Genomic DNA, 27,959 nt, shown 5'->3' on the forward strand with positions numbered 1-27,959 from the left:
CTACTCAACATCAAGGCTACTCATCCTGAGGAGGTGGTGACAACCAATCACGACAGGTGGACACCGCCAAGAAGGCAGGAAAGGTCAACTACCATCTTGAAAATGTTGAATTTAAGACTAAACTCAATCATACTGAGATCCTGAGCTCATATTCCATCTTTTAGTCTGAAGAGGCAGATGTTTTTGAAAGCCCCCACATTCCCCGAGAGATTCTTTGCCCCTTCAAAATGATGTGAGTCTGTGATCACATTTATAGCTATGGGATGTAAATTGATGGGGAAACATTGGATTTTTCTTCCTCTGGAGAGAAGAAAAAAGAGAAATGGGGACTGCCCTGGTGGTCCAGTGGTTAGAATCCGCCTGCCAATGCAGGGCACATCCCAATCCCTGATCTGGGAAAATTCCACTTGCTGCAGGCAACTAAGCCCAGCAGCCATGACTACTGAGCCCACATGCCCTAGAGCTTATGCTCCGCAACAAAAGAAGCCACTGCAATGAGAAGCCCACCCCCCACAACTAGAGAGTAGCCCTCACTCGCTGCAGCTAGAGAAAGCATGTGGACAGTAGTGAAGGCCCAGAACGGCCACGAAGACCTAGCACAGCCAAAAATAAGATGAAATAAAATAAAAGAGAGAAATAAGATTTATTTCTTCATCTCTTTCTTCGCCACAGGATTCAAAAAACGCTAATCACAGAAAAGTTTTTGAATTGTCATTTGGCTTTCTAGGAAGCAATTTAATCTTAAGGTAACATGTACTTAACTGTTCCCAAGATCCACACTTAATGGAGGCATGCAGCTGCTGAAATACTCACAGCAGCACTGCTCTGTAATAAAGTACTCAAGGGTGATAGCTTATTCCACTTATTCTCAACATTACTATCATCACACCCAAATCTTGCTCAACTGGTTAAACGTTTTTCTAATGCTTTCCGTCGCTGTTGTGTCATCTTTGCAGCTTTTTCTCTTTTACAATAATTTGTAAATATTCTTTATTCTCAACCCAGTTCATAGAATTGTTATAATATCTAACTAGCTGCTGCTGCTGCTGCTGCTAAGTCGCTTCAGTCGTGTCTGACTCTGTGAGACCCCATAGACGGCAGCCCACCAGGCTCCGCCATCCCTGGGATTCTCCAGGCAAGAATATTGGAGTGGGTTGCCATTTCCTTCTCCAGTGCGTTAAAGTGAAAAGTAAAAGTGAAGTCACTCAGTCGTGCCCCAGTCTTAGCGACCCCATGGACTGCAGCCTACCAGGCTCCTTCGTCCATGGGATTTTCCAGGCAAGAGTACTGGAGTGGGTTGCCATTGCCTTCTCCGATCTAACTAGCAGTTTTCATTTTTTCTCCATATATTTCTTCCAAAATCAATCACAGCTTTCCTCTTCCATGGCAAGTTATCCAAGGTTTAACCAAGTTATGTGCTTTCATTCTTGGCAGCTGAATCATTGAATGAATATGTCTGAAACTCATTCCCAGTGGCATTTTAATCAGGGCTCTCATAAAATAATCCCTATATTTGGGCAATAGATGATTTATTTGAATTTTATTGAAGAACAAATTATATTTAGAATATGATCTACATACATTTCCTGAGAGACTTCTAGGCCTTTCTTTGCTTATCCAGTGACAAATAACATCCACAAGTGTAGCTACCACCTAAGCAACTCATGTAGTATTTTGTAAGTCCATAAAAATGTAAAGAAACCTTTCAGGATATGTATATATTTCCAAAATCAAGAGATTAATCTGGAATGATCATTGGAAGCAAAATTTTGCTTAGGAATCAGGACTTTTTATGTTTACCCCTGAGAACATTTATCATCTTTTCTTCTTCCATCTTAAATTTCTCTACTGCTGTGATACTTCTCCTTTGAACAGCTTCTAAGCCCTTTGTTCTAAACTGACACTGTTTTTGCTTTTCTTTACGGGTCCTACTACACAAAATCTGCAAGTGGGGTTCACTTGTTTCCTTCTTGTCTCAGCACTGTGTCAGCTACTGATTCCTTCCTTGTAGTTTCAAACATCTATTAGTCCCTTCCCTCCACAGCCTAATGCCCTACGGTCTCCAGTTACATCTTGCAGTTGGCAAAGGGAACTCTCTGCTTTTCCTCACAGATAATGGCTTATGATGAAAAAGGTAAATGGCTTTGAAGCTTTTTCTGATGGGGAAAGGGATGGCACAAGAAGTTAGAGTTCTTGCATGCTGTTCAATAGTGTACATAGTAGTTTATGTGACTGTTAGAAATAAATGACAGCAGAAGCTAGCACAACATTTTAAAGCAACTATACTCCAATAAAAAATAAAAACAAAAGCAAAAGAGAATAATTTTTACAAAAATAAATGACAGACCTCCTAGTTCCCAATCCCTGCGTCTGCAAAGAATTTGATAGTATAGTCTGGTTGTCATTGTATTAGCTCTAAGATGATCTTCCATTATAGTAAGTGAAACTGTTCTCTCATTAATGGCAGCAACGGAAAGTTTCTTTTTAAAATAATGTATTTAAGTAAAACTGTCATTGAAGAACAGAGAAATAAATTACAGTAAAGATATATATCCCTGGTGGCTCAGACAGTAAAGAGTCCACCTGCAATTCAGGAGACCTGGGTTCAATCCCTGGGTTGGAAAGATACTCTGGAGAAAGGAATGGCAACCCACTCCAGTATTCCTGCCTGGAGAATTCCATGGACAGAGGAGCGTGGTGGGCTACAGTCTATGGGATCACAAAAATCTGGACACAACTGAGTGATGTGTGTGAAGTGAAGTGAAGTGAAAGTCGCTCAGTCGTGTCCGACTCTGCAACCCCACAGACTGTACAGTCCATGGGATTCTCCAGGCCAGAATACTGGAGTGGGTAGCCTATTCCTTCTCCAGGGGGTCTTCCCGACCCAGGAATCGAACCAGTGTCTCCTGCATTGCAGGCGGATTCTTTACGAGCTGAGTAATAAAGATGGGGCTTCCCTGGTAGCTTAGCTGGTAAATAATCTGCGTGCAGTGCAGGAGGCCCCTGTGTGATTCCTGGGTCAGGAAGCTCCCCTGGAGAAGGGATAGGCTACCCACTCCTGTATTCTTGGGTTTCCCTGTGGCTCAGACAGTAAAGAATCCACCTGCAATGCAGGAGACCTGGGTTCGATCCCTGGGTGGGGAAGATCCCCTGGAGAAGGAAATGGCAACCCACTCCAGTATTCGTGCCTGGAATCCCCATGGACAGAGGAGCCTGGCGGGTTACAGTCCATGAGGTCGCAAAGAGTCGGACGTGACTGAGCGACTAAGCACAGCACAGCGTACAAGGTAAAGATGACATGAGGGAGAAAACTGCGGTAATCAAATGCCTAAAGTCTGTGAAACCCCACTCTCTGGGAAACACCATACAGACTGGTGTATAATTTTGGCTGAGACACTGAGATTCTACCGTCGTTCACTCTAGTCTCTGGACGACCGACACCTAATGATGCTTCCAGCACTTCCTGTGACATAGATCTAGGTCACAATGGCAAGAAGCTTTCTGTTCAGCCGTAATCCCGTCAACATAGGACTTCACCACACTTGTTGCTGGCTGGTGATTAAGAGAAGCAGTTTCGAGTCGCCAGGGAATATATTGACAGGAGCCAATCTGTGTGATAGTCTTCAAGCCCTGCTTCCCTCATAGCTCAGCTGGTAAAGAATCTGCCTGCAGTGCAGGAGACCCGGCTTCGATCCCTGGGTTGGAAAGATCCCCTGGAGAAGGAAATGGCAACCCAGTCCAGTATCCTTGCTGGAAAATCTCATGGACAGAGGAGCCTGGTGGGCTGCAGTCCATGGGGTTGCAGAGTCAGGCACGACTGAGCGACTAACACTAACTAAAGAAACAGGAAGATCTTCCCTGGTGGTCCAGTGGTTAGGAATCCACCTACCAATGCAGGGGACATGGGTTCAATCCTTGGTCCAGGGAGATCCTACATTCCTCAGAGCACCACAGCTACTGAGCCCGAGTGCCTTAGAGACTAAGCTCCGCAAGAGAAGCCACCACAATGGGAAGCCTACGCACAGGAAGGAAGAGCAGCCCCCAGTCACTGCAACTAGAGAAAGTCTGAGCACAGCTACAAAGACCCACCAGAGCCAATAAATAAATCGTAAAGGGAAAAAAAGAAACAGGCAAGTTGGCCAGGATCAGGAAGCATACATAGATTTGCATGCCAGCTCACCCTTGGAACACCAGTCTCTGAGTTTCCCCTTATTCCGTCTCTTTCTAGAGGGCGTCCTGGGCAAGTGTACAACAATGGCACAAAGAACAGTGCTCTGGGAAACCCTGAAAGTCTACTAAGGATACTGTAAGCTGGGGACCATCTTTGCTGAATATTTGTGTTCCTGCTGTAATACTAAGTATTATTTTAACTAAAAAACGATAAATAGCTTAAGTGGCAGATAGCTGGAATGGCAATTTTGTTCTTGGCAAAGCCATAATAGGAAAAGCCACATGGTGGTGGCGGGGAAAGGGCAAGGGGTGCTGTAGGGGAGAGGAAGAAGTGGGGAGATGGATACAAAGATCTGGCGTTAGAAGAGGAAGTACATGCTTTTGTTTAAATTGTTAACAATTTACAAAATCAGAAATTAGAACATTTAGTAACCTTGGGAAAGTCTTAATACTTTTATAAGCTTCAGTATCTTCCTCTGAAAAATAAAGACAGCAGCAACTGAGCTACTTCACACCAGCTAATGTGGGGACTGCATACAATTATGTATTTAAAGTACCAGGACATACTAGATGCTAAATAAATGTGACTTCCCACAAAGTCAAAAGAGCACACGTCAAGATCTAAATGTTACTAGTCATGCAATCACGAATCAATTTATTTGTTTATGGCTCAAAGTTTTCCAAAATGTGTATGAGTCAGATTAGACAGAATTCCAAATAATAAAATGAGGCATAAATTTTCAGAATCAGAGAAAATGCAAATTAGAATAGAAAAATCAAGAAAAGGACAGAAAATCTAACATAGCTGTCCAGACCCATAAGTACTATACAAGAACTAACATGTATGAGCTACAAAATTAGCTCTGGGCCTCCTAGCAACCCAAAAGAAAACGGGAAAAATGTTCAGTTATAAAATGCTCCTTTATTCACCATAAGGGGAAAAAATATCAAATGCTCATAGCAAACATGTTTTTCAGGGTATATCACTTCAACTGTCCAAGCTTTAATTTCCTCATCTTTAGATGTTGAAGCTTAAGTAGAATGTGTATGTGGGTTCAGTCATGTCCTACTCTATGGCCTCATGGCCTAAAGCCTGCCAGCCTCCTCTGTGCTTGGGATTTCCCAGGCAAGAATACTGGAGTAGGCCACCATTGCCTTCTCTAGGGAATCCTCTCAACACAGGATTTGAAAAAGTTTTTTCTTGCAAACATGATAAACTATGTAAATGTTACTTATTATTTTATATACCTTAATTTATCCAACAGAGGAGATTTCTCACACAGTTATATCTTTACTTATTTCTGAGCTAAATCATTTTTTAATATATTTTGCTGAAATATATTTGATAGTCAATGTTGTCTTAATTTTGGCTGTACAGCAAAGTGATTCAGTTACATATACATTTTTTAAAATATTCTTTCCATTATGATTTATCACAAGACACTGAATATAGTTCCCTGTGCTATACAGTAGGACCTTGTTGTTTATCCATCCTATATATAACACCTTGCATCTGCTAATCCCAAACTCCCAGTCCATTCCTCCTCTACCCCTCCCTCTTGGCAACCACAAGTCTGTTCTTTATGTCTGTTTCTGTTTCATAGACAAGTTCATATTTTAGACTCCACACATGAGTGATATCACCTGGTATTTATCTTTCTCTTTCTGACCTACATTACTTAGTATGCTAATTTAGCTAATGAGCTAAATTATTTTACCACAGGAATACCTAGCAGGCCCAAGCACTATACTAATAATTTACATGTATTCAATTACTCCTCAAGATAATAGTAGATGTTATCATTATGCCCATTCAGATGAAGAAAGTGAAAGAAAGTGAAGTCACTCAGTCATGTCCAACTCTTTGCAATCCCATGGACTATATACCAGGTTCCTCCATCCATGGGATTTTCCAGGCAAGAGTACTGGAGATGAAACTGGGGCACAAAAATGAGGAACATTTCCAAGGTTACTCAGAGCTATAACTGATATCTGGAAATTTGGTCCCCAAGTTCATGCTCTTTAAAGATCCTGGTCCTCTAATTAAAATTAAAAGCTTCTGCACAACAAAGGAAATTATAAGCAAGGTGAAAAGATAGCCTTCAGAATGGGATAAAATAATAGCAAATGAAGCAACTGACAAACAACTAATCTCAAAAATATACAAGCAACTCCTGCAGCTCAACTCCAGAAAAATAAATGACCCAGTCAAAAAATGGGCCAAAGAACTAAACAGACATTTCTCCAAAGAAGACATTCAGATGGCTAACAAACACATGAAAAGATGCTCAACATCACTCATTATCAGAGAAATGCAAATCAAAACCACAATGAGGTACCATTTCACGCCAGTCAGAATGGCTGCTATCCAAAAGTCTACAAGCAATAAATGCTGGAGAGGGTGTGGAGAAAAGGGAACCCTCTTACATTGTTGGTGGGAATACAAACTAGTACAGCCACTATGGAGAATAGTGTGGAAATTCCTTAAAAAACTGGAAATAGCACTGCCATACGACCCAGCAATCCCACTGCTGGGCATACACACTGAGGAAACCAGAATTGAAAGAGATACGTGTACGCCAATGTTCGTCACAGCGCTGTTTATAATAGCCAGGACATGGAAGCAACCTAGATGTCCATCAGCAGACGAATGGATAAGAAAGCTGTGGTACATATACACAATGGAGTATTACTCAGCCATTAAAAAGAATATATTTGAATCAGTTCTAATGAGGTGGATGAAACTGGAGCCTATTATACAGAGTGAAGTAAGCCAGAAAGAAAAACACCAATACAGTATACTAACGCATATATATGGAATTTAGAAAGATGGTAATGATGACCCTGTTAGCGAGACAGCAAAAGAGACACAGATGTATAGAACAGTCTTTTGGACTCTGTGGGAGAGGGTGAGGGTGGGATGATTTGGGAGAATGGCATTGAAACATGTATAATATCATATGTGAAATGAATCGACAGTCCAGGTTCAATGCAGGATACAGGATGCTCGGGGGTGGCACACTGGGATGACCCAGAGGGATGGTACGGGGAGGGAGGTGGGAGGGGGGTTCAGGATGGGGAACACGTGTACACCCGTGGCGGATTCATGTCGATGTATGGCAAAACCAATACAATATTGTAAACTAATTAGCCTCCAATTAAAATAAATTAATTTATATTAAAAAAATAAAGATCCTGGTCCTCACATGCAACTAGATAGCAACTCCTACTTACAGAGCTGCTGCTAAGTCGCTTTAGTCGTGTCCGACTCTGTGAGACCCCGTAGACGGCAGCCCACCAGGGTCAGCCATTCCTGGGATTCTCCAGGCAAGAATACTGGATTGGGTTGCCATTTCCTTCTCAATGCATGAAAGTGAAGTGAAGTCGCTCAGTCGTGTCCGACTCTTAGCGACCCCATGGACTGCAGCCTACCAGGCTCCTCCATCCATGGGATTTTCCAGGCAAGAGTACTGGGGTGAGGTGCCATTGCCTTCTCTGACTTACAGAGCTATGTGGCTGCAAAAGATACCAACTCATAAGGTGAATATAGGCCAAGCAATAAAACCAGGAAGTTTTAAAATGAAAGTTTAGGGGGACTTCCCTGGTGGTCCTTTGCTCCTGCCACAAACTACAGAGCCCATGCACTCTGGAGCCCATACACCACAATGAAAGAACCCACATGCCACAACTAAGACCCACCACATCCAAAAATAAATAAATAAGCATTTTTAAAATGTAAAAGTAAATAAAATAAAAGTTTTATTTCATGTGACAGAGGTTACTATTACAGTCATCACTGGTTGTAACTTGAATGACAGGTGACAGCCAGGTACTGAGATGACAATTCCCCATCATTTTTCTTTTTCATTCAAATCACTGTAAACCACTTGTTCCTACAGCCTGTTGTGATATTATGTGGTCTTTGCTTGGCATAAATGCATCATTTGCATATTAAGTCAGCTTTGGTTCTTTCTCATTAACTCCCTGATTAGAACAGAACTGCTGTTGCAGGGTGGTGGTTTAGTTGCTAAGTCATGTCCAACTCTTGCTACCCCCATGGATTGTAGTCCTCCAGGCTTGGATACAGAGAAATTGTTTAGATGATCCAATATGTGCTTATATTATCTTTTAAATTATTATTGAAATGAAAGTGCAAAATTTAGAAATCCTCACAGAGAGCTCACAGACATCAGAATCTCTACTCCAAGAAATTGCACTTTGGAATATTCTTTACAAAGCAGATGAGCAGATGACTTCTCTGTAATCTGAGGTTCAATCCTATCTCAATCTGTTGCCAGACATACAGTACCGGAGCATCCCTCCTGCGACTCAGAGTGGGAAGTCTCCCAGTACCATCCACACTTCTTCAGGGTTCCAACCCTTTCTCCCACAGCTCTTAGGGGCATCTAGAGTAGCAAGTCCAGCTAGACTGAGTCCTATTTTTTTTTAATATTTTTAAATTGAATTAAATTTACTTACCAGGCTACACTGGGTCTCAATTGTGGCATGCAGGATCTTTAGTTGCACATTTGAACTCTTAGTTACAGCATGTGGGATCTAGTTCCCTGACCAGGGATGGAACCCAGGCCCCCTGCACTGGGAGTGTGGAGTCTTAACCACTGGACCACCAGGGAAGTCCCTATTTTGATACCACTGGGGAAAGAGAAGAACAGCAGGAAGAGATATGATTACCAAAAAATCTCTTCTAATGATACCAACTGGGGCTTCCCTTGTGGCTCAGCTGGTAAAGAATCCACCTGCAATGAAGGAGACCCAGGTTGAATCCCTGGGTCAGGAAGATCCCCTGGAGAAGGGAAATAGCAACCCACTCTAATATTCTCACCTGGAGAATCCCAGGGACAAAGGAGCCTGATGGGCTACAGTCCATGGGGTCTCAAAGAGCCAGACACAACCAAGTGACTAGGAGCACATGCACAATAGTATCGAATGCTGCATGGTGGCCCAAGGGGCACCGAGTGACCTAGGGCTCTTGGGGTTCTTTTGGCAACAGCAAATTGCCAGCATCATACTCTGCTCAGAGTACCAAGCCTGAAGGATTGCAGCTCTCAATGAGACATCTTACCACAGAGTGTTCCTACAAAGGCAAGTGACCTGAGGACCTCTCTGTAAAGGTTGAAATCCTATTCCTGATAAAGTGCAAGCGAAGTGCAGGTCGCTCAGTCATGTCCAACTCTTTGTGACCCCATGGACTATACAGTCCATGAAATTCTCCAGGCCATAATACTGGAATGTGTAGCCTTTCCATTCTCCAGGGATCTTCCCAACTGAGGGATCGAACCCAGGTCTCCCGCATTGCAGGCGGATTCTTTACCAGCTGAGCCACAAAGGTTCAGCCCTTATTACTCACCTTCCCAGGGTGAAAACTGGTCCAGAAGCACTGCTTCAGGGCTGGTTCAAAATAGAAATGAATTTAGTCTTATTTCCTGGTGTGTGTATCCCTTAAGTTAACAGTTTGCAGACTGAGGTTTGATGGATTGGTTTCCAAACGTGGACAATGAACCCAGCAAACTGATTTGAAAATATAAGCAGCTTAAGATATCTTTCAGTGGACCTTACATTTTTTTTTTAGCTTTTATTCTTTTTTTTTTTTAATTTTTATTTTTACTTTATTTTACTTTACAATACTGTATTGGTTTGCCATACATTGACATGAATCCACCACGGGTGTACATGCGTTCCCAAACATGAATCTCCCTCCCACCTCCCTCCCCATAACATCTCTCTGGTGGACCTTACATTTTAAGACTTGTAGCATGACACTGAATATAATGCAACAGTCACTACAGATAGGACAAGACAGAATCCACCACGCTAGCTTCTAGCTTAGAATTAGTGAAGTGAAGTGAAGTCGCTCAGTCGTGTCCGACTCTTTGCGACCCCATGGACTGTAGCCTACCAGGCTCCCGCATCCACGGGATTTTCCAGGCAATAGTACTGGAGTGGGTTGCCATTTCCTTCTCCAAGCTTAGAATTGCCATAAAACAAAGAGCCAATAGCATAGATCTTCACTAGCAGTTCTGAGAGTGAAGCCTGGATCCTAAAAGAGAGTGACTTTAACTCACTCTTATGACGACGGAAACCTGATCTTGGGTTCAGCAACCTTTCACACTGACTCCTAGGTACTCAATCTCTTTAAAGAACCCTCAGTGAGGATCCACCTGGCCTTTCCTTTGCTTGTGAAAACAGAAAAGGGATCAAAAATTTAAGGATACTAATATCAAACTTGTTGTGTATTTGGTAAAAAGCAAGCTGTTGGCTGCCAACAGGGCTGTAGGTTTGTTTCTTTTTTTTTTTTTAAGTTTACATTAAATGACCATATTTCCTTGTTTATCCTATATAATTCAACCTGTTGCTGCTGCAGCAGCTGCTGCTGCTGCCGCTAAGTCGCTTCAGTCGTGTCCATCTCTGTGTGACCCCATAGACGGCAGCCCACCAGGCTCCCCCGTCCCTGGGATTCTCCAGGCAAGAACACTGGAGTGGGTTGCCATTTCCTTCTCCAGTGCATGAAAGTGAAAAGCGAAAGTGAAGTTGCTCAGTCGTGTCTGACTCTTCACAACTCCATGGACTGCAGCCTACCAGGCTCCTCCGCCCATGGGATTTTCCAGGCAAGAGTACTGGAGTGGATTGCCATTGCCTTCTCTGAATCCAACCTGTTGTCCCAGTGCAATTAACAGTGACATTTTCACTCTTGAAAATGTTCTGGGTTTTAATCTAAATTATCTGATCACCCTATCTGGCACCATCCCATATTATTTTATGCCCCAGTTCCCTCTCCTGACATTTCTTCTCCCTCATCCCCTTGGAGTATCCCATTGCCATTTTTGCCCATTGGCTATTTTCCCATTTTCCAAGTCTTTCATGCCCCAAAGTTACCACTCTGTTCAGTATTCATTCCCATGTAACCCCATTCATTCAGCTCAGATAATCTAAGAAATGATTAGGAAGCAAAATCAAGCTGATGATTTCATTTAAAGTAGTCTGTACTTGTGATTTGACAAATGATTTACAACTATAGAAGGGACAGTCTTCCGAAGCCTCTTACAAAATCTCTGCCCTTTATCAAAGGAGGGTGCGATTGTGTTAATTATGTAATCATTTCCATCTGAGTTATTTTTGTGACTGCTATTATATATACTTGTTCAGTTACATAATAGGGATTTCTGACTTGGCACTCTTGATTCTGAAAGTTTGCCAACACAAAATGAAGTACAAGGAAAGACACTGGAAAGAGTTCCAAAGAAGTGGGACTACAGTGGTTAGTGTGATCTTCATGACAAATTTCCATCTTTTCCAAATGGCTGGTATTGAGTTTATGTTACTTTTACCATCCACACTCCTTCAGGGTGCCTTAAGAAAATAAATATAATATTAATAGAAGAGAATAATATGCAGGAGTAAAGGTCACTTAGAAAATTATTTTTATCAATAAGAAAATCTGAAAGCCAGATTTGACATTGGATAATAGTGTGTAGAGTATAAATGTATACATATATATATTTATCACACATATATGTTAAATAATAATTATTTCAATGGTCAAAATGTAGAAATCAATTATCACACTAGCAATCCAGCTTTGCGAGGACTGTTTCTCTTTTGCTACTTACACTTACTGAGCAAAATCAAGGCCCCCTGCTTCCCAGGGTGAAGGCCCTGAAAATGTTAACCCAACCAGACAGCAATAAGCCTTATAAAACACATTTTCTGTAAGAGGTACTGCTTCTCTTCACCACCTACACTGAGCACCAGAATTTTGAATGCAATTGTCATTTGAGAGCTCTTCAGTCCCCAAATCTAAATTACAACAATTCCTATCATGTTCTTTTAATGCAATACAAATAGATAATAGAATTCATTAAGCACAACTGGCTAAATATTAAAATACAATAAACCACCTGTGTAGACTCTGTCATTAACATCAACCCAACTCCCTCCACACTAAGGAATTATAAGAATTCTTAGCTAGATGTACCTAGGGAAATAATTTATAATTTGATCCTATTAAATTCCTGTTCCTTTGTCATCCTAGGCCTGAATTATTTGCTGACTCTCTTTTAATTTAAATAATAATTCATGTTCCATAATAGTACATGGTCTTCCGTGTATGGAAACTTGTAATGATCTCTTTCACAGAAAATTCTGGTCTCTCTTTGTATGAGTGTTCAGGTTCATAATTTAATCAAGTCTTTATCAATTGTGTCTCTATCCCCATAGCTGTTCCAGTTCCTTTTCGACCTCGCAAATCTATACGATGCAGAAATTCTTGCCAGTTCAGTTCAGTTCGGTCGCTCAGTCGTGTCCGACTCTTTGAGACCCCATGGACTGCAGCACACCAGGCTTCCCTGTCCATCACCAGTTCCTGGAGATTACCCAAACTCACGTCCACTGAGTCAGTGATGCCATACAACCATCTCATCCTCTGTCGTCCCCTTCTCCTCCTGCCCTCAATCTTTCCCAGCATCAGGCTCTTTTTCAGTGAGTCATTTCTTCGCATCAGGTGGCCAAAGTATTGGAGTTTCAGCTTCAGCATCAGTCCTTCCAATAAATATTCCCGACCAATTTCCTTTAGGATGGACTGGTTGGATCTCCTTGCAGTCCAAGGGACTCTCAAGAGTCTTCTCCAATACCACAGTTCAAAAGCATCAATTCTTTGGAGGTCAGCTTTGTTTATAGTCCAACTCTCACATCCATACATGACCACTGGAAAAACCATAGCTTTGACTAGATGGACCTTTGCTGGCAAAGTAATGTCTCTGCTTTTTAATATGTTGTCTAGGTTGGTCATAGCTTTTCTTCCAAGGAACAAGCATCTTTTAATTTCATGGCTGCAGTCACCATCTGCAGTTATTTTGGAGCCCCAAAAAATAAAGTCTCTCACTGTTTCCATTGTTTCCCCATCTATTGGCCATGAAGTGATGGGACCGGATACCATGATCTTAATTTTCTGAATGTTGAGTTTAAGCCAACTTTTTCACTTTCCTCTCATTTTCTTCAAGGGGCTCTTTCGTTCTTCTTCACTTTCTGCCATAAGGGTGGTGTTATCCACCTATCTGAGGTTATTGATATTTCTCCCGGCAATCTTGATTCCAGCTTGTGCTCCATCCAGCCTGGCATTTTACATGATGTACTCTGCCTAGAAGTTAAATAAGCAGGGTGACAATATGCAGCATTGATGTACTCTTTTCCCTATTTGGAACCAGTCTGTTGTTCCATGTCCAGTTCTAACTGTTGGTTCTTGACCGCACATAAATATTTCACAGGAGATAGTTCAGGTGGTCTGGTATTCCCATCTCTTTAAGAAGTTACTGCAGCTTGTTGTGATCCACACAGTCAGAGGCTTTGGCGTAATCAATAAAGCAGAAGTATGTTTTTTTCTGGAACGCTCTTGCTTTTTGGAAATACTTCTAGTAAGACTCGTTTTTTAAAACTATAGTTGATTTACAATATTATTTTAGTTTCAGGTGTACAACATGGTGATTCAACACTTTTATAGATTACACCCAATTTAAAGTTATTAAAAAATAATGGCTGTATTTCCCTGTGCTGTACAACATACCCTTGTTGCTTATCTAATTTATACGTAGCAGTTTGTGTCTCCTAATCCCTTACCTTTATCTTACCCCTTCCCCTTCCCTCTCTCCACAATAACCATTAGTGTGTTCTCTATATCTGTGAGTCCATTTCTGTTTAGTTATATTCATTCATAAAAAAATTTTTTTAGATTCCATGTATAAGTGATCTCATATATTCTGTCTGACTTATTTCATTAAGCATTATAGTCTCTAGGTCCATCCATGTTGTTGCAAATGACAGAATTTCCTTTTTTATAGCTGAGTAATATTCCACTACTCAAGGCTATGGTTTTTCCAGTGGTCATGTATGGATGTGAGAGTTGGACTATAAAGAAAGCTGACCTCCAAAGAATTGATGCTTTTGAACTATGGTGTTGGAGAAGACTCTTGAGAGTCCCTTGGACTGCAAGGAGATCCAACCAGTCCATTCTAAAGGAGATTGGTCCTGGGTGTTCTTTGGAAGGACTGATGCTAAAGCTGAAACTCCAATACTTTGGCCACCTCATGCGAGGAGTTGACTCATTGGAAAAGACTCTGATGCTGGGAGGGATTGTGGGCAGGAGGAGAAGGGGACGACAGAGGATGAGATGGCTTGATGGCATCACCGACTTGATGCACATGAGTTTGGCTGAACTCTGGGAGTTGGTGATGGACAGGGAGGCCTGGCATGCTGCAATTCATGGGGTCATAAAGAGTTGGACACGACTGAGCGACTGAACTGAACTGAATATTCCACTCTGGGCTTCCCAGGTGGTTCATTAGTAAAGAAATTGCCTCCTAATGTAGAGACGCATAGACTTGGGTTCAATCCCTCAGTCAGGAAGATCCCCTAGAGGAGGAAATGGCAACCCACTCTAGTACTCTTGCCTGAAAAATCCATGGACAGAGGAGCATGGTGGGCTATAGGCCACGGGGTCGCAAAGAATCAGACATGACTGAGTGACTGAGCAGTGCACAGCAATATTCTATTTTATGTACGTCACGTCTTCTTTATCCATTCACTGTCCATGTACACAGGTTGTTTCTGCATCTTGACTACTGTAAGTGCTGCTATGAACATCAGGGTGCATGTTTATTTTTGAAGTAGTGTTTTCATTTTGGGGGGATATATAATTAGGAGTGGAATTGCTGGGTATATACGGTATATACCCATATATACTATTCATATGGTAATTCTATTTTAAAATATTTGAAAAAACCTCCATACTGTTCTCCATGGTGTCTGCACCAATTTACAGTCCCACCAACAGTATCCAAAGGTTCCCTTTTCTCCATATCCTCGCCAATATCTGTCATTCGTAGATTATTTGATAAGTCTGACGAATGTGAAGTGATGTTTCATTGTGTTTTTGATTTGCACTTCTCTGATGATAAGCAATGCTAAGATTTTAAGCAGTATGGTCTGTGTCAGTGTGTGAGTTTTTTCATCACTACCCTGCAGTCTGAGGTTGGTGAGGCGGCCTTGTAAGGGAAGGAGTTCTACATAGTCCAACTTTTTAATAGCACAAAGAATAACTTTCATATTGAATACTAGATGAAAATTTCCTTTGTTGTATTTTTACTGATACTTCCAATATCATACTACAAAAAAATCTCCAACCTAAGGTTTTGCTGTTTAATCATTTCACTAAGTTCACAATAGGTCAGAATTCTGATAAGTCATATAGAAACAAGAAACTTGAGTGAGCCAAGACTAAGGGTTCATAAAATGAAGATGGCTGCTGCTGATGGAGGCATACATATTGCTCTCAAACAATATTCAGAGAGTGAATAGTGATGGTATATGTGGTTCTAGAACACTGTGTCAGCAACCTGATTATGGGGAAACATGTAGAAACATTAAGAGAACCATTTTTAAATGAGAGAAATGAGTAGTTGTCTTAGGATATAGATCAAGATTATTGAATATTTTTTAAAATAATTATATCTGTGCAACTCTTTCACATTGCCTATATTCAGATGATCAGATCCCATTGAGACAGAAGGGAAGAGGGCATGGTACAACCCTTAGAGAATGACACAGCCATTGAGAAAAGCTGGATACAACAAAACCTGACTAGAATTGATTAGGCCCAGGAGGGCGGAATGTTCAACTTCCAGTGGAACTTGAGCCTCCTGATAACACTTACTGTACTACATCTGTTGCTATTCAGTAGCTCAGTCATGTCTGACTCTGCGGCCCCATGGACTGCAGCACATCAGGCTTCCCTGTCCTTCACCATCTCCTGGAATTTGCTCAAACTCATGTTCATTGAGTCAGTGATGCCATCTAACCATCTTCTCCTGCCCTCAATCTTTCCCAGCATCAGGTTCTTTTCTAATGAGTCAGTTCTTCACATCAGGAGGCCAAAGTTTTCAGCTTCAGCACCAGTGAATATTCAGGGTTGATTTTCTTTAGGATTGACTGGTTTGATCTCTTTGTTCTCCAAGGGATTTCAAGAGTCTTCTCCAACACCACAGTTCAAAAGCATCAATTCTTCGGTGCTCAGCTTTCTTTATGGTTCAACTCTTACATCTGTACATGACTACTGGGAAAACCATAGCTTTAACTAGATGGACCTTTGTCAGCAAAGTAATGTCTATGCTGTCTAGGTTTGTCATAGTTTTTCTTCCAAGGAGCAAGCATCTTTTAATTTCATGGCTGCAGTAACTGCTGTCAGTGATTTTGTAGTCCAAGAAAATTAAGTCTGTCACTGTTTCCATTGTTTCCCTACCTATTTGCCATGAAGTGATGGGACTGCATGCCAAGGTCTTAGTTTTCTGAATGTCGAGCTTTAAGCCAGGTTTTTCACTCTCCTCTTTCACCTTTATCAAGAGGCTCTTTAGTTCCTCTTCACTTTCTGCCATAAGGATGGTAACATCGGCATATCTGAGGTTATTGATATTTCTCCTGGCAATCTTGATTCCATCTTGTGCTCCATCCATTTTGCATGATGTACTCTGCCTAGAAGTTAAATAAGCAGGATGACAATATACAGCCTTGACACACGCCTTTTCCAATTTTGTTTTTTTTGTTTTTTTTTTTCCTTTCCCAATTTTGAACCAGTCAGTTGTTTCATGTCCAGTTCACGCTGCTTCTTGACCTGTATACAGGTTTCTCAGGAAGAAGGTAAGGTGGTCTGGTATTCCTATCACCTTAAGAATTTTCCACAGTTTGTTGTGATCCACACAGTCAAAGGCTTTAGTATCATCAATGAAGCAGAAGTAGATGTTTCTTCTGGAATTCCCTTGCTTTTTCCAAGATCCAATGGATACCGGCAATTTGATCTCTGGTTCTTCTGCCTTTTATAAATCCAGCTTATACATGTGGAAGTTCTCAGTTCATGTAATGTTGAAGCGAGGCTTGAAGGATTTTGAGCATTATCTTGCTAGCATGTGAGATGACTGCAGCTGTGCAGCAGTTTCAACATTCTTTGGCATTGCCCTTCTTGGGACTGGAAAGAAAACTGAAGTTTTCCAGTTCTGTGGCCACTGCTGAGTTTTCCAAATTGACTAGCATATTGGATGAAGCACTTCAACAGCATCATCTTTTAGGATTTGAAATAGCTCAGCTGGAATTACACCACCTTCACTACCTTTGTGGACATACCTAAGTTCATGTCTCATATCTATGTAATCACAGCCTGCTGCTGCTGCCGCTAAGTCGCTTCAGTCATGTCCAATTCTGTGTGACCCCATAGACGGCAGCCCACCAGGCTCCCCCATCCCTGGGATTCTCCAGGCAAGAACACTGGAGTGGGTTGCCATTTCCTTCTCCAATGCATGAAAGTGAAAAGTGAAAGTGAAGTTGCTCGGTCGTGTCTGACTCTTTGCAACTTCATGGACTGCAGCCTACCAGGCTCCTCCATCCATGGGATTTTCCAGGCAAGAGTACTGGAGTGGGGTGCCATTGCCTTCTCCGGTAATCACAGCTTAGACTAAGTCAAACTTCTTGCCTTCCATAAAGCCCCTCATTCCTCTTCTCAGCCTAGTATTACAAAGCAATTAAAAAGTAGATAGGACTTCCCTGGTGGACAGTGGTTAAGAATCCACCTGCCAATGCAGGAGATAAGCATTCGATCCCTGGTTTGGGAAAATTCCACGTCCCATGGAGCAGCTAACCCTGGGAGCCACAACTACTGGAGCTCTGCACCCCGCACCTAGCCCCCCACCCCAAGAAGTCACTACAATGAGAAGTCACTGCAATGAGAAACTCGAGCGCCACATTGGAGAATAGCACTTGCTCGCCATACCTAGAAAAAACTTGTGAGCAGCAACGAAGATCCAGGACAGTTCAGTTCAGTTCAGTTCAGTCGCTCAGTCGTGTCCGACTCTGCGACCCCATGGACTGCAGCACACCAGGCCTCCCTGTCCATCACCAACTCCCGGAGTTTACTCAAACTCATGTCCATTGAGTCAGTGATGCCATCCAACCATCTCATCCTCTGTTGTCCCCTTCTCAACCCACCTTCAATCTTTCCCAGCGTCAAGGTCTTTTCCAGTGAGTCAGTTCTTCACATCATGTGGCCAAAGGATTGGAGTTTCAGCTTCAGCATCAGTCCTTCCAATCAATATTCAGGACTGATTCCCTTTTAACTACTGATTCCCTTTTACAACCAGGATGGACTACTTGGATCTCCTTGCAGTCCAAGGGACTATCAAGAGTCTTCTCCAACACCACAGTTCAAAAGCATCTATTCTTTGGAGGTCAGCTTTCTTTATAGTCCAACCCTCACATCCATACATGACTACTAGAAAAACCATAGCTTTGACTAGACAGACCTTTGTTGGCAGGACCCAGGATAGCCCAAAATAAATAAACATCACTTTTCTAAAAAGTAAATTTAGAGACTTCTCTGGTGGTTCAGTAGTTAAAACTCCACACTTCCTCTGCTTGGGCATGGGTATCAAGCCTCATTGGGGAAATAAGAGTCCACATGCTGGAAGGCCAAAAAAAAAAAAAGCTGAATTTAACAGAGAAAATGAAGATTACTCTTGTACTAGGAACTGCATTTAGTTATGAGGAAGAGACCCCACAAAACAGTACTTCAAAACAAATTAGTGGTTTTCTAATTTTTTTTCTCTCATGTAAAAAAAGATCCACATGGTAGGGTGGCTCCACAGAGCCTAGCTTTCTTCTTTCTGTTCAGCTACTCATGGCCTTGAGCTCTCCTCCCTGTTGTCAAAACAGAGCTCCTGACTCCACCCAGGTGTGGTGACCACACTCCCAGCAAAAGAGGGCGAAGGTGAGGAGCAAAAGGCACCTCCCGTTGAGTCAGCCCCCTTCATAAGCTTCCTCGACCAACGGACCTCTGATTAAACCTCGTTGTTTAAACCTATGTGGGAAACTTAGATCATCTAGGGGGCAAACCCAATATAAAATCCAATTTTATTAGGAACTACCAACTACAAATTGGCATTTGCCGTGGGCACTTGCCATCTACGTCTACAAGGATTAAATCATGTGCTGCTGCAGTTGCTGACCTTCAACACCTCCTGAAAGGAGTTCGGGGCAAAGATCAGAAATGAGGCGCTCTGTGCTTGAGGGGGTAGGGGGAGGAAGGGACGGAGGGGAGGAACTGGCAGGACAGGTCTTCAGATAGTTAGATATTTTCAGGAGCTGATTTTATGAGCCCAATTCCTATATCTCCTCATATCTAGAAAACCACTAAAAATCCTTCATGGTGATGACTATTCCTCATGACTAGCAGAAAACTTCATGATACTAGCAGAAACCTTCTGCAAAAATATGGACTTGATTATAAGTATTCCCCCCTCACCAAAATCACCTTTATAATGACTCTCCCCCTCCTGCCTCTTTGGAACAGTTTCTCAGAGCCATCTTAGGTGCTATCTCCCAGGCTACAGTCCTCATTTTGCCCCAAATAAAACTTAACTCACAACTCTCAAGTTGTGCCTTTTTATTTTAAGTAGACTAAGGAAAGATGGATACTAGTTAGTCAGCAAGAAGTCTCAGCCACACTGAAGGTCACAAACTGCTCCTGGGAATGACCCTTCTTGAAAATGCCACTTGGCTTGGAGTGGATGAAAGTAATCTAAAGACATCCCACAACGGGTAAAGAGATCTGAAGTAAACACTCTTAGCATTTTTTCCAAATAGTAAAGCATTTGGGAAAGAAAAAAATCTGGTGAGTTGGTGCTTGAAAATATTTTGCCAAAAAAAAATGTAATTAATGGTAAACTTCACTATTCTTAAGAAAAATATGGGGAAAGTCGTAAGGGTAAAATTTAAAGGGTTTGTCCAAGACCACACAAATAACTAAAAAAATTTGTTAGTACCATGTATATTCATTTATTAGGGCCCACACATGGAAATCTGGCCATTTTCAAACTGTAACTTTGTTTATTCCTTTATTTTTATTGAATATAGTTTCATGTGCTATACAGTAGGACTTTATTGTCTTCTAACTCTGTTTATAGTCATTAGGATTATAAGCTTTGTTTTAAGCTAAGAATATATTTTTAAGAAACAACTGGAGGACTTCCCTAGTGGTCCAGTGGCTAAGAATTCGCCTGCCAATGCAGGGGACACAAGTTCAACCCTGGTCCAGGAATATTACACAGCTAACCCCATGCACCGCAACTACTGAAGACTGCCCTCCAGAGTCCATGCTCTGCAACGAGAAGCCACCGTAATGAGACGCCTGAGTACCGCCACCAGGGAGTAAGCCTCCACGCACTGTAACGAGGAGGCTTGAGAGCCTGGAGGGTTCAGTGATGGTAAGGTCCAGAGGAGCTGTGGTGAAGTGGAGAAAAAACTCTACGCTAATTTTGAATTTACATAGCTGGAAAAACAAACAAACAACAGCAAAACAGAACAGGGAATTCCCCGGTAATCCAGCAGTTAGGACTCCACACTTTCCCTGCAAGAGCCCCGAGTTAAACAAATAAATAGATAGATTTAAGAAATGAAAGAACTGAAATGGGATTAAAGTCCATGGTTTCACAATCCCTCATTCACAATTATGAATTCTCCAAATCTTTGAAAACTGAAGGCTTCCTCAAAAGTGCAGTCAGTTTGGTGACAAAAGCTGACCCAAAATGATATGGGGATACTTACGGTCTGTCTTTACTCCATGTAGTATAACTGATCGGGTATTTCAGTACAATGTATTATTATACTTGATTATGGGGTGATTATGAGAAAGCATCATATTATTATTTTTAAATTATTGTAGAAACTCTGAATTCCAAAACATATTTTTCTTCCCCTTACAGTTCTGAGTGGTAAAGATCTTAAAATTTGCATTACCTAATTGGTTCACAATTTGATTTGTTTAGAGTTTCCCAAACTATGGAAGCTCATTTAAAACATTACATATCATTGATTTGACTTGCTTTTACAATTTCTAAGTCCTAGAATCTAAGAAATTGAACATACTATTTCTGCTCATGTGTACACAGGATTTGGTTTGCTAACAATCAGTAAATTAAAAAAAAAACACTATTTATATTCTAGTTATATGATTTAAATTCTAGCTTGAATAATGCTTTGCCTTATTTGTTTTTTTAAAAAAAGTGTTAATTGAGCTTTGATCAACTGATATGAAGTTCTTTGAATAAAAAATACCACAATTGACACTACTGAAGAGAAGCAGAAAACTAAAACAAACAGTTGCCTGAATTCTTCCTTTTGATTTTATTAATAATGTGTATGGTCTTAGATATTTGTTTCTCACTCATATTTATGTATGCACTGAGCCATAATCAATGCTGTCCCAATGCAGACGAAATACAATTTTTTAAACTACAATACCAAAACACTGTGATGCAGCTACAGTTTTGGGGGATGTTTTTTTTTTTTTGGCCAGGTCACATGTCTTATGGAATCTTAGTTCCCCAACCAGGGATTGAATCCAGGTCCCCTGCAGTGGAAGTGTGGAGTTCTAACCACTGAACCACCAGGGAATTCTCCGTTTTGTTGTTGCTTGTTCATTTGTTTTTGCAGCTATGTAAGTTCAAAATTATTACTAGCATGGAGTTTTTCTCCACTTCGCCACAACATCTTTGAATTTTACCATCACTGAAACCTCCAAACTCAAATTCCAGCATTTCACTCTCTGAATAAAATTCACTCCTGTAACTTTCAAACTTCGGTAGCACATCACTACATTTCTGGCTTTTGATGTCATTTTCCCTTTCTCTCAATATGCTGCAGGGCTATTGGCTTCATTTTACTTCCTAGAATACTCCAAGTCCCATTCTGCCTCAGGGCCTTCGCACTTGCTACAACCACTTCCTGCTGCAGCTACTGCTGCTGCTAAGTCACTTCAGTCGTGTCCGACTCTGTGGGACCCCATAGACTCTTTCTCTCCTATTTTTCAACTTTGGCCCCTTCTCATCCTTCAAGTCTAGCACCAATGCCGTGTGCTTAGAAAGAACTTTTCTTACCCCCTTCTCTATGTCTTTCCCTCCCTGTTATTCTGGAAGACTGCACTTTATTTCTTGGTGGCAATTATAATTTCCAATTATAGGTTTTAAAATTATTTTTTAAAATTATATTTGAAAATTATATAAAAAAATTATTTTTATACAATTTGCAATTACTTGCTTGTTTCTCTGTCTTCCCACAAGACTGTAAGCTTCATGAAGGAGAGAAACTTCCTGCTTGTCCATTAATGTGTATGTAGCAAGGAGCATCATGCCTAGTATACCCTAAGATCTCAAGTGAAAGTGAAGTCACTCAGTCGTGTCCGACTCTTTGTGACCCCATGGACTATAGCCCACCAGGTTCCTCTGTCCATGAGATTTCCCAAGTAAGAATACTGGAATGGGTTGCCATTTCCTTCCAGGGGATTTTCCCGACCCAGGGATCGAACCCGGGGCTCCGGCATTGCAGGCAGACACTTTATCGTCTGAGCCACCAGGGAATCCCAAGATCTCAAAAGCTATTTGAATAAACAATGTGAGAATTATTTCCCAATGTCTTTCAGTGATACTTTTTCCAAACATCTCAGTCTACATTTTACCTTAACCAAAACAAAAGATGTTCAAATCATGTATATCATGAATATGGTCTCAAAAATTCTGAAGAAAATTCTGTGGTAGGGAAGTATATAACTTAAACTATGCATATTATGGAAAATGCACAGAATATTCTAATCTATAGATAATAAAAGTATATATGTATATGCCCATCCATATATGCATATATGGGTGCATAACTATATGCATTTATACATAATGAATCTTCGTGTATATATAAGGATGGGGGAAGGGTTGGGAGAGAAAAACTCAGGGCTGGGGAGGTGGTAAGATAAGACAGTAGATAATGAAAATGACCCCTAGCAATTTTTTTCTGTTGGAAGGAAAACTGCTTAAAAATGTATCAAGAATTTTAGTCTACTCTCTTCATTAGATGACTTCTTAAGGATGTTTTCCTAATTATAATCACACGTCATTGAAATGTGCTCTCATCAGGTAACTACTGATGAGATTACAAAATAAAACATTCACTCTCAAAAAATGTCCCGATTTAAACAATAAATTATATGGTCACCCTAGCTATAGCCCTCTTCTGAGAATGTTGCCTGTAAAACGCCAACCGCGAAGAAATACCAGGCCGCGGGGAGAGGCGGGGGGTGGGGCGAAGGGCGGCTGTCGGGGAGGGTTTGTAGGGCACAGGCTTGCTCACTGCTTTCTTCACTCGATTCCTTTAAACCCTGTACTACCGTTGGCTCACCAGAAATTTCTCTGGCAAAGAATTTTATACTGAATGTGTTCAATTAACACATGTATGCGGTATTTGACATATTTCCATATTTGCTGACATTTGTGGCTTTACATTTGCAATCAATCATACTGGAGCGTTCATTTAACGTTCATCGTTTTTTTTTTTTTTAAGCTTTCGACTTCGTTTTTATTTAAAAGCCCAGTTGCAACCACCAAATACCTGACTCAGCTCACAACTAAACACAGAGCATCAAATTTCCCAGCCCACTTAATTTGAAAGCCTGCCAAGATAGGTGAAAGACCTTATAAATATGTAAAACAGGAAGTTCAAATTACAGTCAAGTAAATCTCTAGTGATTGATGTTCTTTTCAAAACAATTTTTTAAAAAACTAATAAAAAGCAGCACATTTTTGAGACATCCCCCCATCCAAGGCTTCACCCGAGTTCAGCCTGGACAATGTACTTTTAGTACTGTATTTATTTTGGATTTTTACCACTTCCTGGAGGCCTGGAGGAGCCACAGTGGGAGGATCCAAAAAAACTCAGTACCACAGCCATTTTGTTTGTAAGGCAGGCTGGTAGGATTCTATCAGTCAGCAACGGTTTCTGAAACAATTTTTTAAGAAGGAGAAAAAAGTACGCATGTCTATTGTTTGTAACGTAGCCGCTAAAATCATTATTTAATTTGTGTTTTCTGCGCAAGAGGAAGTAGTAGTGCTAACCCATTCTAATTTTTTTTTCAAGGAGTGAAAGCTCCCTGACCTGGAGACGACGTGAATTCGGTGCAAGGCTTCTCTGGGTACCTTTGGGATGTTCAATTAAAAAAAAAAAATGTTTTGATGGGGACCATTTTTCACTGGCCACACTAGGATCCAAAGGAGACCACGACGTTGGTGAATGACAAGCTGCTTAAGAAAAGCGTGCTCGTCCTTAAAAAAAAAACACACACACACATTGCAAGAAATAGTGTGGCTGGAGACATCAGAGGGGGCATTTTCCCGAGCTCGCGGGCAGTCGTGGGCTCTATTGTTTTGCAATGTCACTTGGTAGCGAGCTTCAGACTTTGTCGTTTGGGTGGCTGTGTTTTTAAAAGCCCAGTGTAAAATGGCACTCACACTGCATTTTTTTCCGAGCTGCAGGAGGCGGGGGGAGCGGGGGATAGTGCAGACTGTAGGGACGCTGGCCGCCCAGCCAATCAGAGCCCGCCTGCTTGCCATCGCAAAGTTGTTAACCCCAGAGTCTTCTGGCTGCTGCTGCCTCCTCTGCTTTCAATCTTCGTGGATATTTCTCCGATTTTTTTCCCAAACGCCCACAGATCCTGGGGAAGCCACCCCATGCAGCCACCGATAATGGAAGAAAGTCTGACTTTTTCTCTACCAGATATTTTAAAGATGTTGGAAGATCCATACGCTGCCTGGAGGCTGTTGTTTCTAGGGACACAAGTATCCAGCTTATATTGTTACAATTCTTTTTCCAGAACTGGCTTCTTCTTTGCCTCCACTAATGGTAAGTTTGTCATTTTACAACATTTATGCCATTACATCTTTGACTGAGCCACCAGCTAAAAAAGGATTTTCATTGTGTTTCTTCTCACAAAACCAATCTTGGTGTTTTTCTTTAGCTTTGATCTCTGCACATTTCCACCTAATCTTATCTGGTTAATTTTTACCAAAAGAAAAAAAAATTTTAACCTCATGATTAAAGCAAAATATTTATAAATTATACTTTAATTACAATGAGCTAAAGGGAACTCAGCTATCTCAAGATGGACTTGTTTCGTGCCAGCAATGTTGGTAATGCCAAATATGTGCATATCCTCTTTATAAAAATTATGTATTACCTAATTCGTCCAGGACTAAATGATTAGCAGGCAAACTATAGATGTAGTTTGGTTTGGTGTGAAATGGGCCTATTGTAGTTTTCTTGATGGATTGCTTAGATACAAACTACAGAAAAGCTGCCCTTGGTAGAATGAAGGTGGAGATTGACATAACCGGGTTTATATTAAGTTATGGCTGTTACTAAATAGTGGATCTTTTATTTACTGATCAGATCTAAACTTGTATTCCATGTTAGTAGTTCTCTGAGGCTCCTCATTAGATAATCTTTGCAGATCTTGCTTGTTTTTCTCCAAAAAGGTACATTTGGGAGACATTTTGTAATTTTTGGCATTTTTCTAATTTTTTTTTTTTCTATTTGCACACGGTGGGAGATCTTTTTTGTTTTGCATTGATCTGTGTTGGTGGCGCTGTAGCTCTCCTCAACAATTTATGTCAGTTTCACTAAAAGAAAAAAGGAGGAAAAAAAAAAAAGAGGTGGGGCCACATTTGATCTATTATCTTCTCTCTTTATTTCCTTAAAGAAAGTTTGATTTGGTCGAAGGAAATTATTCAGTTGTATTGTTTTAATGTTTTCTGTGAACTGTGAACTATGGGTGAGAAGAGACACGTCGTCATAACCCGTCCAGGGAGCAGCAGGCCAAGCATGCAGTTTGCAGTTGTGTTTGATCTGATCTGATCTGATCATCTCTAGATCACAATATTTTTCAATAATAAGCTGTCTGTTTACCCTTTCTTTCCTCAGTAACATTTTGTATTTTTCTTCTGTTACAATATCATCCATCCAACATCTTTAATTTAACAAAATGTTTTGAGTTTTAGTTCACTGAATGTTGTAAAAGTTGAATTTCATTTTGAACCTAGGGATTTCTTAAATAACTATTCTAAGTTTCTCCTGGGGATTTTCTAGGAGTTTGACATATAATAATGCTTACATTGTTGTTTGTTTTATTTTGAAGTGATACTTCAGTTGAATTTATGTATATCCTTGAGCAAATATTTTAGATTGAGATAATTTTTTAAGAATATGGATACAACTGCTTTTAACTTTTAAAATATTGGTATTCATGTAGCTAAGTGCAGGTTAAATCTTTTCCATCTTTGTTCTTGTTAAAGAGTTATCTGATTAGAGAATATAGGATTTTAGGCCCAAAGCCTCCTAAGAACAAAAATGTGTATTACGATATGACATAGTTTTTACTGGTCTCTGTGAAAATTTTAGATATTTATGAAGATAGTAAGTAAGTCCTTAGTTGAAAAAGAACATAGGAAAAAAATCAACAATTGTACCATAAAACAAATTATTTTGCTAAGTAAAACAAAAACAACTGAGATAGTATCCTAGACCACCTTTTCATATGATTGATAGATGATTTCTTTAGAGAGTAAACATTTTTGGAGTTATAAAGTATCTTTTTTTTCACTTTGAAATATGTAAGTGCTCATTTCACTAATCGTTAAAATTTTCAAGTAAAAGAATGTGTGAGAATGACTAGGAATAGTATTTCTGATTTTTGTGTCTCATATTTACTTATCAGTGTTGAATCCTTTCCTTGAACTTAAAAAATAATTATAAATGATGCCTATATTTTGTTTATACTCTGCTATAAAAATTTGAAAATATTCACTATAACATTTTATCTCATCATAAAATTTCAATCTTCCCATCAAGATTGGTTTTGACATTATAGATTATTTATAGTGAAATACTGCAGGTGTAAATATATTCTGTAACCCTCTGATTGTGCTGGAGAGTTTAGTTCTCTGAAGTTAATCTACTGAATAAAATATGCTTCCCAATATGTTTATTGCTAAAATATTCTGTGATTCAGCTGGTGACTTTGTGCATTGAAGTTGTGAAAACTAAAAATATTTATCTAATGAAGCCCCCCTTTTAAAAACAAGCTGACTCTGTGGAGCCCATAATATGCAATGTTCTTTGTTCTCTTATAGCATCGACTATTACATCATTGATTATGAGTAACCATTATAGTTGCATCTTCACTTTTTAAAATCTTCCATAGATATTTATGGTAAAGATATTCTTCTATCTGTGACTCTTACATCACTAAATAAGGAGGTTTAAATCTGTGAGGCAAAAGCAATTCATTGTTTTATATTATTCTCCATTTTTAAATCCACCTTGTGCTTCATTTTCACTCTTGATTCTTCAGACATTTCTTTATTGACAACATTTTGTAGACATTTAGTTTATGGGTTTAGTGAGATTATGATTAGAATGATTATAATAAACTATGTTTTATCCTGAAAAATCTTATTTATTAAATGTAGTATGTAGGGAACTAACTCAGTTTTTCATAGTAACAGTTGCTAGATCATGAACAATAAAGAATTTTTTTTTGATCTTGAAATGTTATTTCAGTCAACAATTACACACTTATTTTTTTCTGGCACACCTTTTTATCAGAGACAGTAGTAAGTAGCAACACTGACTATGTTAAAATATAGTTACCATTTTTTCTCACCCTGCTTCATCCCTCTGATGGAGGGGAGGGGTCATTGAGTAGTGAAATGGCCAAAAACCAGTTTGCAGAAAGAAGAAATAAATGATGCCAAAGAAACAGAAGATCTGTAAATCAAATTCTAAACAATAAACCTCCTAAATATGAACTTGAAATTATGAGTTTGGTCAATAATGGAAATAAACTGAACATTTTATTAAGA

General features: G+C 40.3%; 1 protein-coding gene across 1 annotated transcript in view; it reads left to right on the forward strand.

Moving 5' to 3' along the window:
* Window positions 1-24,882: 24,882 nt before the first annotated feature.
* The window catches only part of EPC1 (enhancer of polycomb homolog 1), a 95,336-nt gene continuing 92,259 nt past the window's right edge, over window positions 24,883-27,959 (forward strand). The window contains exon 1 of the mRNA XM_052650571.1: window positions 24,883-24,942. Coding sequence (XP_052506531.1) covers window positions 24,940-24,942 — 3 coding nt within the window. The 5' untranslated portion in view covers window positions 24,883-24,939. The remainder of the gene's footprint in view (window positions 24,943-27,959) is intronic.

The sequence above is a fragment of the Budorcas taxicolor genome, chromosome 13, assembly GCF_023091745.1.
Source record: "Budorcas taxicolor isolate Tak-1 chromosome 13, Takin1.1, whole genome shotgun sequence".
Taxonomy (NCBI): Eukaryota; Metazoa; Chordata; class Mammalia; order Artiodactyla; family Bovidae; genus Budorcas; species Budorcas taxicolor.